This window comes from Aedes albopictus, chromosome 1, assembly GCF_035046485.1.
Source record: "Aedes albopictus strain Foshan chromosome 1, AalbF5, whole genome shotgun sequence".
Lineage (NCBI taxonomy): Eukaryota > Metazoa > Arthropoda > Insecta > Diptera > Culicidae > Aedes > Aedes albopictus.
In genome coordinates this window covers 310,790,865-310,803,415 of record NC_085136.1, presented here as the reverse complement: position 1 = coordinate 310,803,415, position 12,551 = coordinate 310,790,865, and the positions used below count along the sequence as shown (strand labels likewise).

The 12,551-nt window shown below is 47.4% G+C and overlaps 1 protein-coding gene across 4 annotated transcripts in view; it reads left to right on the top strand.

Annotated features, from left to right (window-relative positions):
- LOC109423532 (pyruvate kinase) overlaps positions 1-10,490 on the top strand; it is a 47,178-nt gene extending 36,688 nt beyond the window's left edge. For all 4 annotated transcript variants that reach the window (XM_019698517.3, XM_019698516.3, XM_019698514.3 and 1 more), the window contains 3 exons: positions 3,299-4,679; positions 9,482-9,638; positions 9,748-10,490. In XM_019698517.3, the coding sequence (XP_019554062.1) occupies positions 3,308-4,679; positions 9,482-9,638; positions 9,748-9,760 (1,542 nt within the window). In that variant the 5' untranslated portion in view covers positions 3,299-3,307 and the 3' untranslated portion in view covers positions 9,761-10,490. The remainder of the gene's footprint in view (positions 1-3,298; positions 4,680-9,481; positions 9,639-9,747) is intronic.
- Positions 10,491-12,551: the final 2,061 nt, after the last annotated feature.

Below are 12,551 nucleotides of genomic sequence, written 5' to 3'. Positions count from 1 at the left end.
TAGGATAGAGGGTAGGGCAGATGGTAGGGTTGAAGGTTACGATAGAGCGTTGGATAGAGGGTTGGGATATAGAGCAGAGAATACAGTGAGGTAGAGGCTACAGAGTTGGGTGAAGAATTAAGATGAGATTAGATGAGATGAGCTTTTTTTCGAGAATATTCAGGAATTCCTTCAGGATTTCTTTAGGCATTCCTTTCGAAAATCTTTCCTCCCGAGATTCCTTCAGATATTGCATCCGGAATTGCTGTACGGATAGCTCCGGAGCTCTCCTCAGATATTTTTGCAGGGGTTGCTTTGGAAAATCATGAAAGGATTCTTTTAGTTATTCTTTTCTGCATTCCTTCAGGGATTCGTGCTGGAATTCCTTCAAAGATTCCAGTCTGGATTCCTGCTGTGATTCCTTAAGGTGTCCGGCCATTTGGCCGAATGCCGTTTGGCCGAACGCCATTTGGACGAATGCCATCTGGCCGAAAGGATTATTTGGCCGAATCGTGATGAAAAGAATTCAGAAGAAGTTTTTGACATTCTAACTGTCAATGTGATCATCAGAAATATTTCCTTTTTTTAATCATAGGCTATAGGTTTTGACATTCAGAGTTTAGTTGGCGTTGAAACTGCCTATATTTTATCACAGATTTTTCCTTCTTTGACTCATAGGCTGTTCTTTCAAGTTATACTGAGGCTGGGAACAGTGGTATGATCATTTGAGTACATCATTGATGTTTTGACCAAACGATATTCGGCCAAAAGGCATTCGGCCAAATGGCGTTCGGCCAAATGACCCAGAACCATTCCTTAAGGGATTCCTCCCGAAAAAAAACTATGAAAAATATAGATTTCTGCCGAGATTTGTTTAGGCAATCCTAAATCATAGAGACATCTTTTATGGTTCTTGCAGGAATTCCTGCTCAGCTTTCAACCGGCATTCCTGTCATCAGGTCCATGAGGTAGTTTTTACGGGATTCCTTCAGGAATAACCTCAAGGATTTCTGCCATAATTGCTTTAGAAACCCCTGAAAGCATTCTTTCAGAAATTCCAGCCAGCATTCCTTCATGGATTTCTGTTGGAATTACATTACAGATTCATCCTAGTATTCTTTTAAAGTGTTCTGCCGTAATACTTTCAGAGAATCCCAGAGGAATACTTTCAGGAATACGTGCCGGAATCTTTGCTGGCTTCTTGGGAGTGTTTCAGGGATTCCTATCAAGCTTTCAGCTGAGATTCCTCTACCAGATATGCCTCCTGGAATTCCTTCAGTAAATCCTCCCGGGATTCTTCAGGAATTTCTACCGGGATTGTTTTGGAAAATCTTGAAAGGTTTCTATCCAGTGTCTATTCAGCATTCCTTTACTGCTGAAGTTCATTCAAAAATTTCTTCTGGGATTTCGTAAAGGATTCATTTAGAGGTTCCTGCAAGGATTGTTCCAGGGATTTCAACTTGTATTCTTTCAAAAATTTCTGTGAATCTTTAGAATCTTCAATTATTCCTGCCGAGCTTCCAGCCGGGATTCCTTCCGTGACTTCTTCAATGATCCTATCAGGGATTCTGTACGGGATTTCTTTTGTGACTTTCAAGGGTTCCTTCCAAGCGAGAAAAACAGCTTGAGAGTGGGAGAGTAAGAGAACCATAGAGAAATAGGCTCTTAGATATCTTTAGTAAACCATGATGTCATCTGACAGACATTTTCTTATTTTTCTTCAGTAGTTGTCCTTTATGCAATTACTTTGTCAGAAATCATTATCTGCGTAAAATCTAACTTCTGCAGTATTTTAGTTAAGCTACACATAGTGAGCACTCTTTATTTGATTTGTTTTAGAAAATTAAATTTGAGAAATGTTGAACACTGCAGTTACAATTACAAGGGCCATGCATACTTTTAGGCATTTATCGGGTTAAATTTCTGACCCAATCTATAAGTCCTTTTTCTATTATTTTTGAGTGGTTATCATCTCTCTCACTTGATTACAGCTGTATGTAAAGTCTTTCACTAACTAGGCTAAGAGCTTAGTGCAACGAACGAAAGTTGACTGTACATTCAATAATTTCTTCATAGATTTCTCCAGGAAAGCTTCTAAGATATGCTCTTGGAATCTCTCAAATGATTGTTTCAGAAAATTAGATCTATAATTTACTTTCGTTACGTTAAGCTTACGTAGTACTATCGTCAACTAGCTGAGCGGTGTAGTGATCCGATCGATGCAGTCAGTCATAATTTTGCACGCCGCAAGAGGTCCAATTTTGAGAAAAAGCTGGCAGAAACACAATTTGTGAACATGTCTTTAATGAGTTACAACTAAAGTATGTAAATATAAGTAATTCAATTGCTTTCAAAAGTTTATTCGTGTGTATTTCAGATATCTGCAATTGAGCAAAAAATAAAAATAACACTTTTGGCTCCAAAATTTATATTACAGTAGACGTACGATAACTGCAACATTTTTACAACTTTCAACTTTCGGAAAGAAATTTTCCAGTACAATATAGAACCGTATTTTTAACATTTCGTTAAAAATCAGGACGAATGGTAACCCTAGATAAACAGTAACTATAGAATAACCCTAAGATGTAACGTTTTTTGTAACGTATGGTGGACGAAAATCACCTTGTTTAAGCAAACAACGTATGCATATCCTTGCAGATCTACCTAACCTACACTTTGTATATGTAACAAGAAAAACTACACTTTTATCCTAGAACAAAATTTCATTCTTGTTGTAAATCATACTCCGTATACTGCGCACAATAAGTCATTGCGGAAGCCATGTCTTAACAGGTCTCCTCGACAGCCCTTTCCACAACGCCAAACAAAACGTGCGATTAAACATTACGTCACGGGACGCTCGCTCGCTTGGCCGTTGGTTGCTGTCGCATTGATAACACACGTTCAAGAGCGCTAACTGCAGCGCAGCAATCGCCGGTTTTGCGATAAGGCACGAACACTACTGACCAAGTAGCCAGTATAGAACTGACCTACTGATGACTCTTCCATAACCTTCACCTATTATTGCATTGCATTGCATCGGGTGAGGAATTCACGCTGTCGGAAGATCACATGTTTATTTATCAACATCAATGCCAACCAGCGCCGGCTCCTCCGACACTGACTGATTGGGGAGCCTTCCGGCTCGCGGGATATTTCTCTGTTTCTTTGTTGTTGTTTCCAATCGTTTCAGGGCAGTGCAACTCAGGATCAGGTATCTGTTCAAACAAACGTCGCTAACATTACTTATTACTCGTAGAACTCCAAAACTGTATTCTAACGTTTCGCATATTCTTCCGTTTCTTCTTCTCTATAGGGTCGCAAGATGAATCCCGAATCGGTTTCGCACCTGGAGCACATGTGCTCGCTGGACATTGACTCGCAGACGGCGTTCGTGCGGCTGTCCGGCATCATCTGTACGATCGGGCCCGCCTCGGTAGCGCCGGAGATGCTGGAGAAGATGATGGCCACCGGGATGAACATTGCCCGGTTGAACTTTTCGCACGGTTCGCACGAGTACCACGCCAACACGATCAAGAACATCCGCGAGGCGGTCGATAACTACTCGAAGAAGCAGGGCAAGCCGTTCCCGCTGGCCATCGCTCTGGACACCAAGGGTCCGGAGATCCGTACCGGGCTGATCGAGGGCAGCGGCACCGGCGAGGTTGAGCTGAAGAAGGGCGAACAGATCCAGTTGACCACGGATAAGGATCATCTGGAGAAGGGTAGCAAGGAGAAGATCTACGTCGACTATGTGAATATCGTCAAGGTCGTCAAGAAGGGCGATCATGTGTTCGTCGACGATGGTCTGATCTCGCTGGTGGTTGACAGTATTAGCGGAGACACTCTGACCTGTACGGTCGAGAACGGTGGTATGCTGGGATCGCGTAAGGGTGTTAACCTACCCGGAGTCCCTGTAGATCTTCCGGCCGTCTCCGAAAAGGACAAGTCCGATCTGCAGTTCGGCGTTGAACAGGGCGTTGATGTGATCTTCGCTTCGTTCATCCGTAATGCCGCGGCTCTGAAGGAGATCCGCTCGATTCTTGGAGACAAGGGCAAGAACATCAAGATCATCTCGAAGATCGAGAACCAGCAGGGTATGCAGAACTTGGATGCCATCATCGCTGCCTCGGACGGTATCATGGTTGCCCGTGGTGATCTGGGTATCGAAATCCCGGCGGAGAAGGTCTTCCTAGCCCAGAAGTCGATGATTGCTCGGTGCAACCGCGCCGGAAAGCCCGTCATCTGTGCCACCCAGATGTTGGAGTCCATGATCAAGAAGCCACGCCCAACCCGTGCCGAAATCTCCGACGTCGCCAACGCCATCATCGACGGTGCCGACTGCGTCATGCTGTCCGGTGAGACTGCCAAGGGCGAGTACCCGCTGGAGTGCGTGCTGACCATGGCCAAGACCTGCAAGGAAGCCGAAGCGGCCCTCTGGCATCGCAACCTGTTCAACGATCTGGTCAACACCACTCCCAACCCGCTGGATACGGCCTGCTCGATTGCTATCGCTGCCTCGGAAGCGGCTTCAAAGAGCCGCGCCGCTGCCGTCATTGTCATTACGACATCGGGCCGATCGGCCCATCTCATTTCCAAGTACCGCCCGAGGTGCCCGATCATTGCTGTCACCCGGTTCGCGCAAACCGCCCGCCAGTGCCATCTGTACCGGGGTATCCTGCCGGTGGTCTATGAACGTAAGTACATAGTGATCAGAACATTCGTTCCAGAATCCTGAGAGGGTTCTCTCCAGAATCCTGAGAGGATTCTCACCAGAATCCTGAGAGGATTCTCTCTATAATCCTGAGAGGATTCTCCCCAGAATCCTGAGAGGATTCTCTCCGGAATTCTGAGAGGACTCTCTCCGGAATCCTGAGAGGATTCTCTCCGGAATTCTGAGAGGATTCTCTCCGGAATCCTGAGAGGATTCTCTCCGGAATCCTGAGAGGATTCTCTCCGGAATCCTGAGAGGATTCTCTCCGGAATCCTGAGAGGATTCTCTCCGGAATCCTGAGAGGATTCTCTCCGGAATCCTGAGAGGATTCTCTCCGGAATCCTGAGAGGATTCTCTCCGGAATCCTGAGAGGATTCTCTCCGGAATCCTGAGAGGATTCTCTCCGGAATCCTGAGAGGATTCTCTCCGGAATCCTGAGAGGATTCTCTCCGGAATCCTGAGAGGATTCTCTCCGGAATCCTGAGAGGATTCTCTCCGGAATCCTGAGAGGATTCTCTCCGGAATCCTGAGAGGATTCTCTCCGGAATCCTGAGAGGATTCTCTCCGGAATCCTGAGAGGATTCTCTCCGGAATCCTGAGAGGATTCTCTCCGGAATCCTGAGAGGATTCTCTCCGGAATCCTGAGAGGATTCTCTCCGGAATCCTGAGAGGATTCTCTCCGGAATCCTGAGAGGATTCTCTCCAGAATCCTGATAGGGTTCTCTCCACAATCCTGAGAGGATTCTCTCCACGATCCAGGGAGGATTCTCTCCACAATCCTTAAGAGGATTCTCTCTACAATCCTGAGAGGATTCTCTCCAGAACCATGAGAGGGTTCTCTCCAGAATCCTAAGAGGATTCTCTCCGGAATCCTGAGAGGATTCTCTCCGGAATCCTGAGAGGATTCTCTCCGGAATCCTGAGAGGATTCTCTCCGGAATCCTGAGAGGATTCTCTCCGGAATCCTGAGAGGATTCTCTCCGGAATCCTGAGAGGATTCTCTCCGGAATCCTGAGAGGATTCTCTCCAGAATCCTGAGAGGATTCTCTCCGGAATCCTGAGAGGATTCTCTCCGGAATCCTGAGAAGGTTCTCTCCACAATCCTGAGAGGATTCTCTCCACGATCCAGGGAGGATTCTCTCCACAATCCTTAAGAGGATTCTCTCTACAATCCTGAGAGGATTCTCTCCAGAACCATGAGAGGGTTCTCTCCACAATCCTGAGAGGATTCTCTCCACAATCCTGGGAGGATTCTCTTCACAATCCTGAAGAGTATTCTCTCTACAATCCTGAGGGGATTCTCTCCAGAATTCCGAGGGGATTCTCTCCAGAACCTCGAGAGGATTCTCTCCAGAACCTCGAGTGGATTAAGCGAACTTTAGCTTAAGAAACTGTTGTTCAGCTAGATCTGTTACTTGGGTTCTCTCCAGAACCCCGAGGGGATTCTCTCCAGAACCCCGAGGGGATTCTCTCCAGAACCCCGAGGGGATTCTCTCCAGGACCCCGAGGGGATTCTCTCCAGAACCCCGAGGGGATTCTCTCCAGAACCCCGAGGGGATTCTCTCCAGAACCCCGAGGGGATTCTCTCCAGAACCCCGAGGGGATTCTCTCCAGAACCCCGAGGGGATTCTCTCCAGAACCCCGAGGGGATTCTCTCCAGAACCCCGAGGGGATTCTCTCCAGAACCCCGAGGGGATTCTCTCCAGAACCCCGAGGGGATTCTCTCCAGAACCCCGAGGGGATTCTCTCCAGAAACCTGAGAGGATTCTGTCCAGAATTCTGAGAGGATTCTCTCCACAATCCTGAGAAGATTCTCTCCAGAATCCCGAGGGGATTCTCTCCAGAATCCCGAGAAGATTCTCTCCAGAATCCAGAGGGGATTCTCTCCAGAATCCCGAGAGGATTCTCTCCAGAATCCCGAGGGGATTCTCTCCAGAATCCCGAGGGGATTCTCTCCAGAATCCCGAGGGAAATCTCTCCAGAACCCTGAGGGGATTCTCTCCAGAACCCCGAGGGGATTCTCTCCAGAAACCTGAGAGGATTCTGTCCAGAATTCTGAGAGGATTCTCTCCACAATCCTGAGAAGATTCTCTCCAGAATCCCGAGGGGATTCTCTCCAGAATCCCGAGAAGATTCTCTCCAGAATCCAGAGGGGATTCTCTCCAGAACCCCGAGGGGATTCTCTCCAGGACCCCGAGGGGATTCTCTCCAGAACCCCGAGGGGATTCTCTCCAGAACCCCGAGGGGATTCTCTCCAGAACCCCGAGGGGATTCTCTCCAGAACCCCGAGGGGATTCTCTCCAGAACCCCGAGGGGATTCTCTCCAGAACCCCGAGGGGATTCTCTCCAGAACCCCGAGGGGATTCTCTCCAGAACCCCGAGGGGATTCTCTCCAGAACCCTGAGGGGATTCTCTCCAGAACCCCGAGGGGATTCTCTCCAGAAACCTGAGAGGATTCTGTCCAGAATTCTGAGAGGGCTCTCTCCACAATCCTGAGAGGAATCTCTCCACAACCCTGAAGAGGATTCCCTCCAGAATCCCGAGGGGATTCTCTCCAGAATCCCGAGAAGATTCTCTCCAGAATCCAGAGGGGATTCTCTCCAGAATCCCGAGAGGATTCTCTCCAGAATCCCGAGGGGATTCTCTCCAGAATCCCGAGGGGATTCTCTCCAGAATCCCGAGGGAAATCTCTCCAGAATCCCGACGGGATTTTCTCTAGAATCCCGAGGGGATTCTCTCCAGAATCCCGAGGGGATTCTTTCCAGAATCCCGAGGGGATTCTCTCCAGAATCCCGAGGGGATTCTCTCCAGAATCCCGAGGGGATTTTCACGAGAATCCCGAGGGGATTTTCACAAGAATCCCGAGGGGATTCTCTCCAGAATCCCGAGGGGACTCTCTCCAGAATCCCGAGGGGATTCTCTCCAGAATCCCGAGGGGATTCTCTCCAGAATCTTGAGAAGATTCTCTCCAGAATCCTGAGAGGATTCTCTCCAGAATCCTGAGAGGATTCTCTCCAGAAACCTGAGAGGATTCTCTCCAGAATCCTGAGAGGATTCTCTCCAGAATCCTGATCCAGAGTCATAGGAGGATTCTCTCCAGAATCCTGGGAGGATTCTCTCCAGAATCCTGGGAGGATTCTCTCCAGAATCCTGAGAGGATTCTCTCCAGAATCCTGGGAGGATTCTCTCCAGAATCCTGGGAGGATTCTCTCCAGAATCCTGGGAGGATTCTCTCCAGAATCCTGGGAGGATTCTCTCCAGAATCCTGGGAGGATTCTCTCCAGAATCCTGGGAGGATTCTCTCCAGAATCCTGGGAGGATTCTCTCCAGAATCCTGGGAGGATTCTCTCCAGAATCCTGGGAGGATTCTCTCCAGAATCCTGGGAGGATTCTCTCCAGAATCCTGGGAGGATTCTCTCCAGAATCCTGGGAGGATTCTCTCCAGAATCCTGGGAGGATTCTCTCCAGAATCCTGGGAGGATTCTCTCCAGAATCCTGGGAGGATTCTCTCCAGAATCCTGGGAGGATTCTCTCCAGAATCCTGGGAGGATTCTCTCCAGAATCCTGGGAGGATTCTCTCCAGAATCCTGGGAGGATTCTCTCCAGAATCCTGGGAGGATTCTCTCCAGAATCCTGGGAGGATTCTCTCCAGAATCCTGGGAGGATTCTCTCCAGAATCCTGGGAGGATTCTCTCCAGAATCCTGGGAGGATTCTCTCCAGAATCCTGGGAGGATTCTCCAGAATCCTGGGAGGATTCTCTCCAGAATCCTAGGAGGATTCTCTCCAGAATCCTAGGAGGATTCTCTCCAGAATCCTAGGAGGATTCTCTCCAGAATCCTAGGAGGATTCTCTCCAGAATCCTAGGAGGATTCTCTCCAGAATCCTAGGAGGATTCTCTCCAGAATCCTAGGAGGATTCTCTCCAGAATCCTAGGAGGATTCTCTCTAGAATCCTAGGAGGATTCTCTCCAGAATCCTAGGAGGATTCTCTCCAGAATCCTAGGAGGATTCTCTCCAGAATCCTAGGAGGATTCTCTCCAGAATCCTAGGAGGATTCTCTCCAGAATCCTAGGAGGATTCTCTCCAGAATCCTAGGAGGATTCTCTCCAGAATCCTAGGAGGATTCTCTCCAGAATCCTAGGAGGATTCTCTCCAGAATCCTAGGGGGATTCTCTCCAGAATCCTAGGGGGATTCTCTCCAGAATCCTGGGAGGATTCTCTCCAGAATTCCGGGAGGATTCTCTCCAGAATCCTGGGATGATTCTCTCCAGAATCCTGGGAGGATTCTCTCCTGAATCCTGGGAGGATTCTCTCCAGAATCCTGGGAGGATTCTCTCCAGAATCCTGGGAGGATTCTCTCCAGAATCCTGGGAGGATTCTCTCCAGAATCCTTGGAGGATTCTCTCCAGAATCCTGGGAGGATTCTCTCCAGAATCCTGGGAGGATTCTCTCCAGAGTCCTGAAAGAATTCTTTCCAGAATCCTGAGAGGATTCTCTTTAGAATCCTGAGAGAATTCTTTCCAGAATCCTGAGAGGATTCTCTCCAGAATCCTGGGAGAATTATCTCCAGAATCCTGAGACGATTCTCTCCGGAATCCTTAGAGGATTCTCTCCAGAATCCTTAGAGGATTCGCTTATTTGTTTATGTTGTGTTGCTTGAACAGAAGGATATCCATTTACCACCGGTCACTGTCATCCCAAGCTGAACAACAGTTCCTCCGACACAAGAACGCTGAAAATACTATAATAACTAACACTAATGTTATCTCCCCATCCATCCTTTCAGAACAAGCCCTGGAAGACTGGCTGAAGGACGTCGACGCACGCGTCCAGTATGGCATGGACTTCGGCAAGGAACGTGGCTTCCTGAAGCCGGGCAACCCGGTGGTTGTCGTCACCGGCTGGAAGCAGGGCTCCGGCTTCACCAACACCATTCGCATTGTGTACGTATACGAGGAGAAGATGATTCCCGTGTAGATGATGATTGAAGAACCAGACTCCTGGCGCCCCTGAAGAATCGTGTTCTAATTCTAATTCTAATACTTTTTACAGGAATGTCGAATAAATTGGTGGGTCAGCCGTCCCCATCCAGCCTATAAACCTTCATCTCTAAGTATCAACATACCTACTTGTTGAACGTACCAGAACAACAACAACAACATAATAGTCATTAAAACACTCACAAACACCGAGCAGCCGGAAGAACAGCGCCGCGCCGTGCGATAAAAATTAGACATGTCTCACACGAACACCACCTTAGAATTCTCCCGTATAAACACTAGAAAAGAGGGAAAGTCGTCTAACGAATGTGGTGTAATAGTTAAGTTAGCATTCGGACCGGCTATTCACCGTTCGTTTTGTTGTTTTTTAAAGGATTTACCGCTCCGGCGCGTAAAGTGTTATTCTAAAAAGAAAAAAGAATTGGCTACGATTTAGGTTCTCTAATTTATTTTTTTACTATAAAGTTAGTTGTTTATCCAAATCGATCACACAAACTGACATTATTTGGTTGATCATCAGTAATAAGTGCTCTAAATTATCTCATTTGACTAATAGTAGGCGCACCGCGTTCGTAGGATCGTTAGGTAACCCCTGTTTGAACCTGTTTAAAGAACGAGGATGGTAAGATGGTTTGAGTAAAGTGAAAAAAAAACCTTTGCTCGAATCTGGACGAAGGAGTCCGCGCGATCAGGTTTGATCATCGGAAGGGATACGTACATATATAAAGTCGTGAATGTATTGATCGTTGATGTTACTGATATCAATAAAATAGTACACTATAACACTAACCGTTATCAACGAGTTTGCAGTTGTTGAGAGGAATATCACCAGCCTTGCACAATAGATCATTCTTGGAGGAAGTCACTATTGAGTGATCTCACTCCGAATTTCGCATAGTTCGCACAGCTCAATAGCCGGTTTGGAAGATCGTCACCTCTATCTCTATCGTAACCTTTATATCTATCGTCACCTCTACCTCTATCGTCACCTCTATATCTATCGTCAAAAAGGCAAAGATTCCCGTCCTGGAAGGATTCCCTCGGAGATAATCCTCTCAGATTTCTGGAGAGAATCTTCTCAGGATTCTGGAGAGAATCCTTTCAGGATTCTGGAGAGAATCCTTTCAGGATTCTGGAGAGAATCCTCTCAGGATTGTGGAGAGAATCCTCTCAGGATTCTGGAGAGAATCCTCTCAGGATTCGGGGAAAAATTCTCTCAGAATTCGGGAAAGAATCCTCTCAGGATTCGTGAGAGAATCCTCTCAGGATTCGGGAGAGAATCCTCTCAGGATTCGGGAGAGAATCAACTCAGGATTCTGAAGAGAATCCTCTCAGGATTGTGGAGAGAATCCTCTTATGATTCGCGAGAGAATCCTTTCAGGATTCCGGAGAGAATCCTTTCAGGATTCCGGAGAGAATCCTTTCAGGATTCCGGAGAGAATCTCTTCAGGATTCCGGAGAGAATCCTTTCAGGATTCCGGAGAGAATCCTTTCAGGATTCCGGAGAGAATCCTTTCAGGATTCCGGAGAGAATCCTTTCAGGATTCCGGAGAGAATCCTTTCAGGATTCCGGAGAGAATCCTTTCAGGATTCCGGAGAGAATCCTTTCAGGATTCCGGAGAGAATCCTTTCAGGATTCCGGAGAGAATCCTTTCAGGATTCCGGAGAGAATCCTTTCAGGATTCCGGAGAGAATCCTTTCAGGATTCCGGAGAGAATCCTTTCAGGATTCCGGAGAGAATCCTTTCAGGATTCCGGAGAGAATCCTTTCAGGATTCCGGAGAGAATCCTTTCAGGATTCCGGAGAGAATCCTTTCTGGATTCCGGAGAGAATCCTTTCAGGATTCCGGAGAGAATCCTTTCAGGATTCCGGAGAGAATCCTTTCAGGATTCCGGAGAGAATCCTTTCAGGATTCCGGAGAGAATCCTTTCAGGATTCCGGAGAGAATCCTTTCAGAATTCCGGAGAGAATCCTTTCAGGATTCCGGAGAGAACCCTTTCAGGATTCCGGAGAGAATCCTTTCAGGATTCCGGAGAGAATCCTTTCAGGATTCCGGAGAGAATCCTTTCAGGATTCCGGAGAGAATCCTTTCAGGATTCCGGAGAGAATCCTTTCAGGATTCCGGAGAGAATCCTTTCAGGATTCCGGAGAGAATCCTTTCAGGATTCCGGAGAGAATCCTTTCAGGATTCCGGAGAGAATCCTTTCAGGATTCCGGAGAGAATCCTTTCAGGATTCCGGAGAGAATCCTTTCAGGATTCCGGAGAGAATCCTTTCAGGATTCCGGAGAGAATCCTTTCAGGATTCCAGAGAGAATCCTTTCAGGATTCCGGAGAGAATCCTTTCAGGATTCCGGAGAGAATCCTTTCAGGATTCCGGAGAGAATCCTTTCAGGATTCCGGAGAGAATCCTTTCAGGATTCCGGAGAGAATCCTTTCAGGATTCCGGAGAGAATCCTTTCAGGATTCCGGAGAGAATCCTTTCAGGATTCCGGAGAGAATCCTTTCAGGATTCCGGAGAGAATCCTTTCAGGATTCCGGAGAGAATCCTTTCAGGATTCCGGAGAGAATCCTTTCAGGATTCCGGAGAGAATCCTTTCAGGATTCCGGAGAGAATCCTTTCAGGATTCCGGAGAGAATCCTTTCAGGATTCCGGAGAGAATCCTTTCAGGATTCCGGAGAGAATCCTTTCAGGATTCCGGAGAGAATCCTTTCAGGATTCCGGAGAGAATCCTTTCAGGATTCCGGAGAGAATCCTTTCAGGATTCCGGAGAGAATCCTTTCAGGATTCCGGAGAGAATCCTTTCAGGATTCCGGAGAGAATCCTTTCAGGATTCCGGAGAGAATCCTTTCAGGAT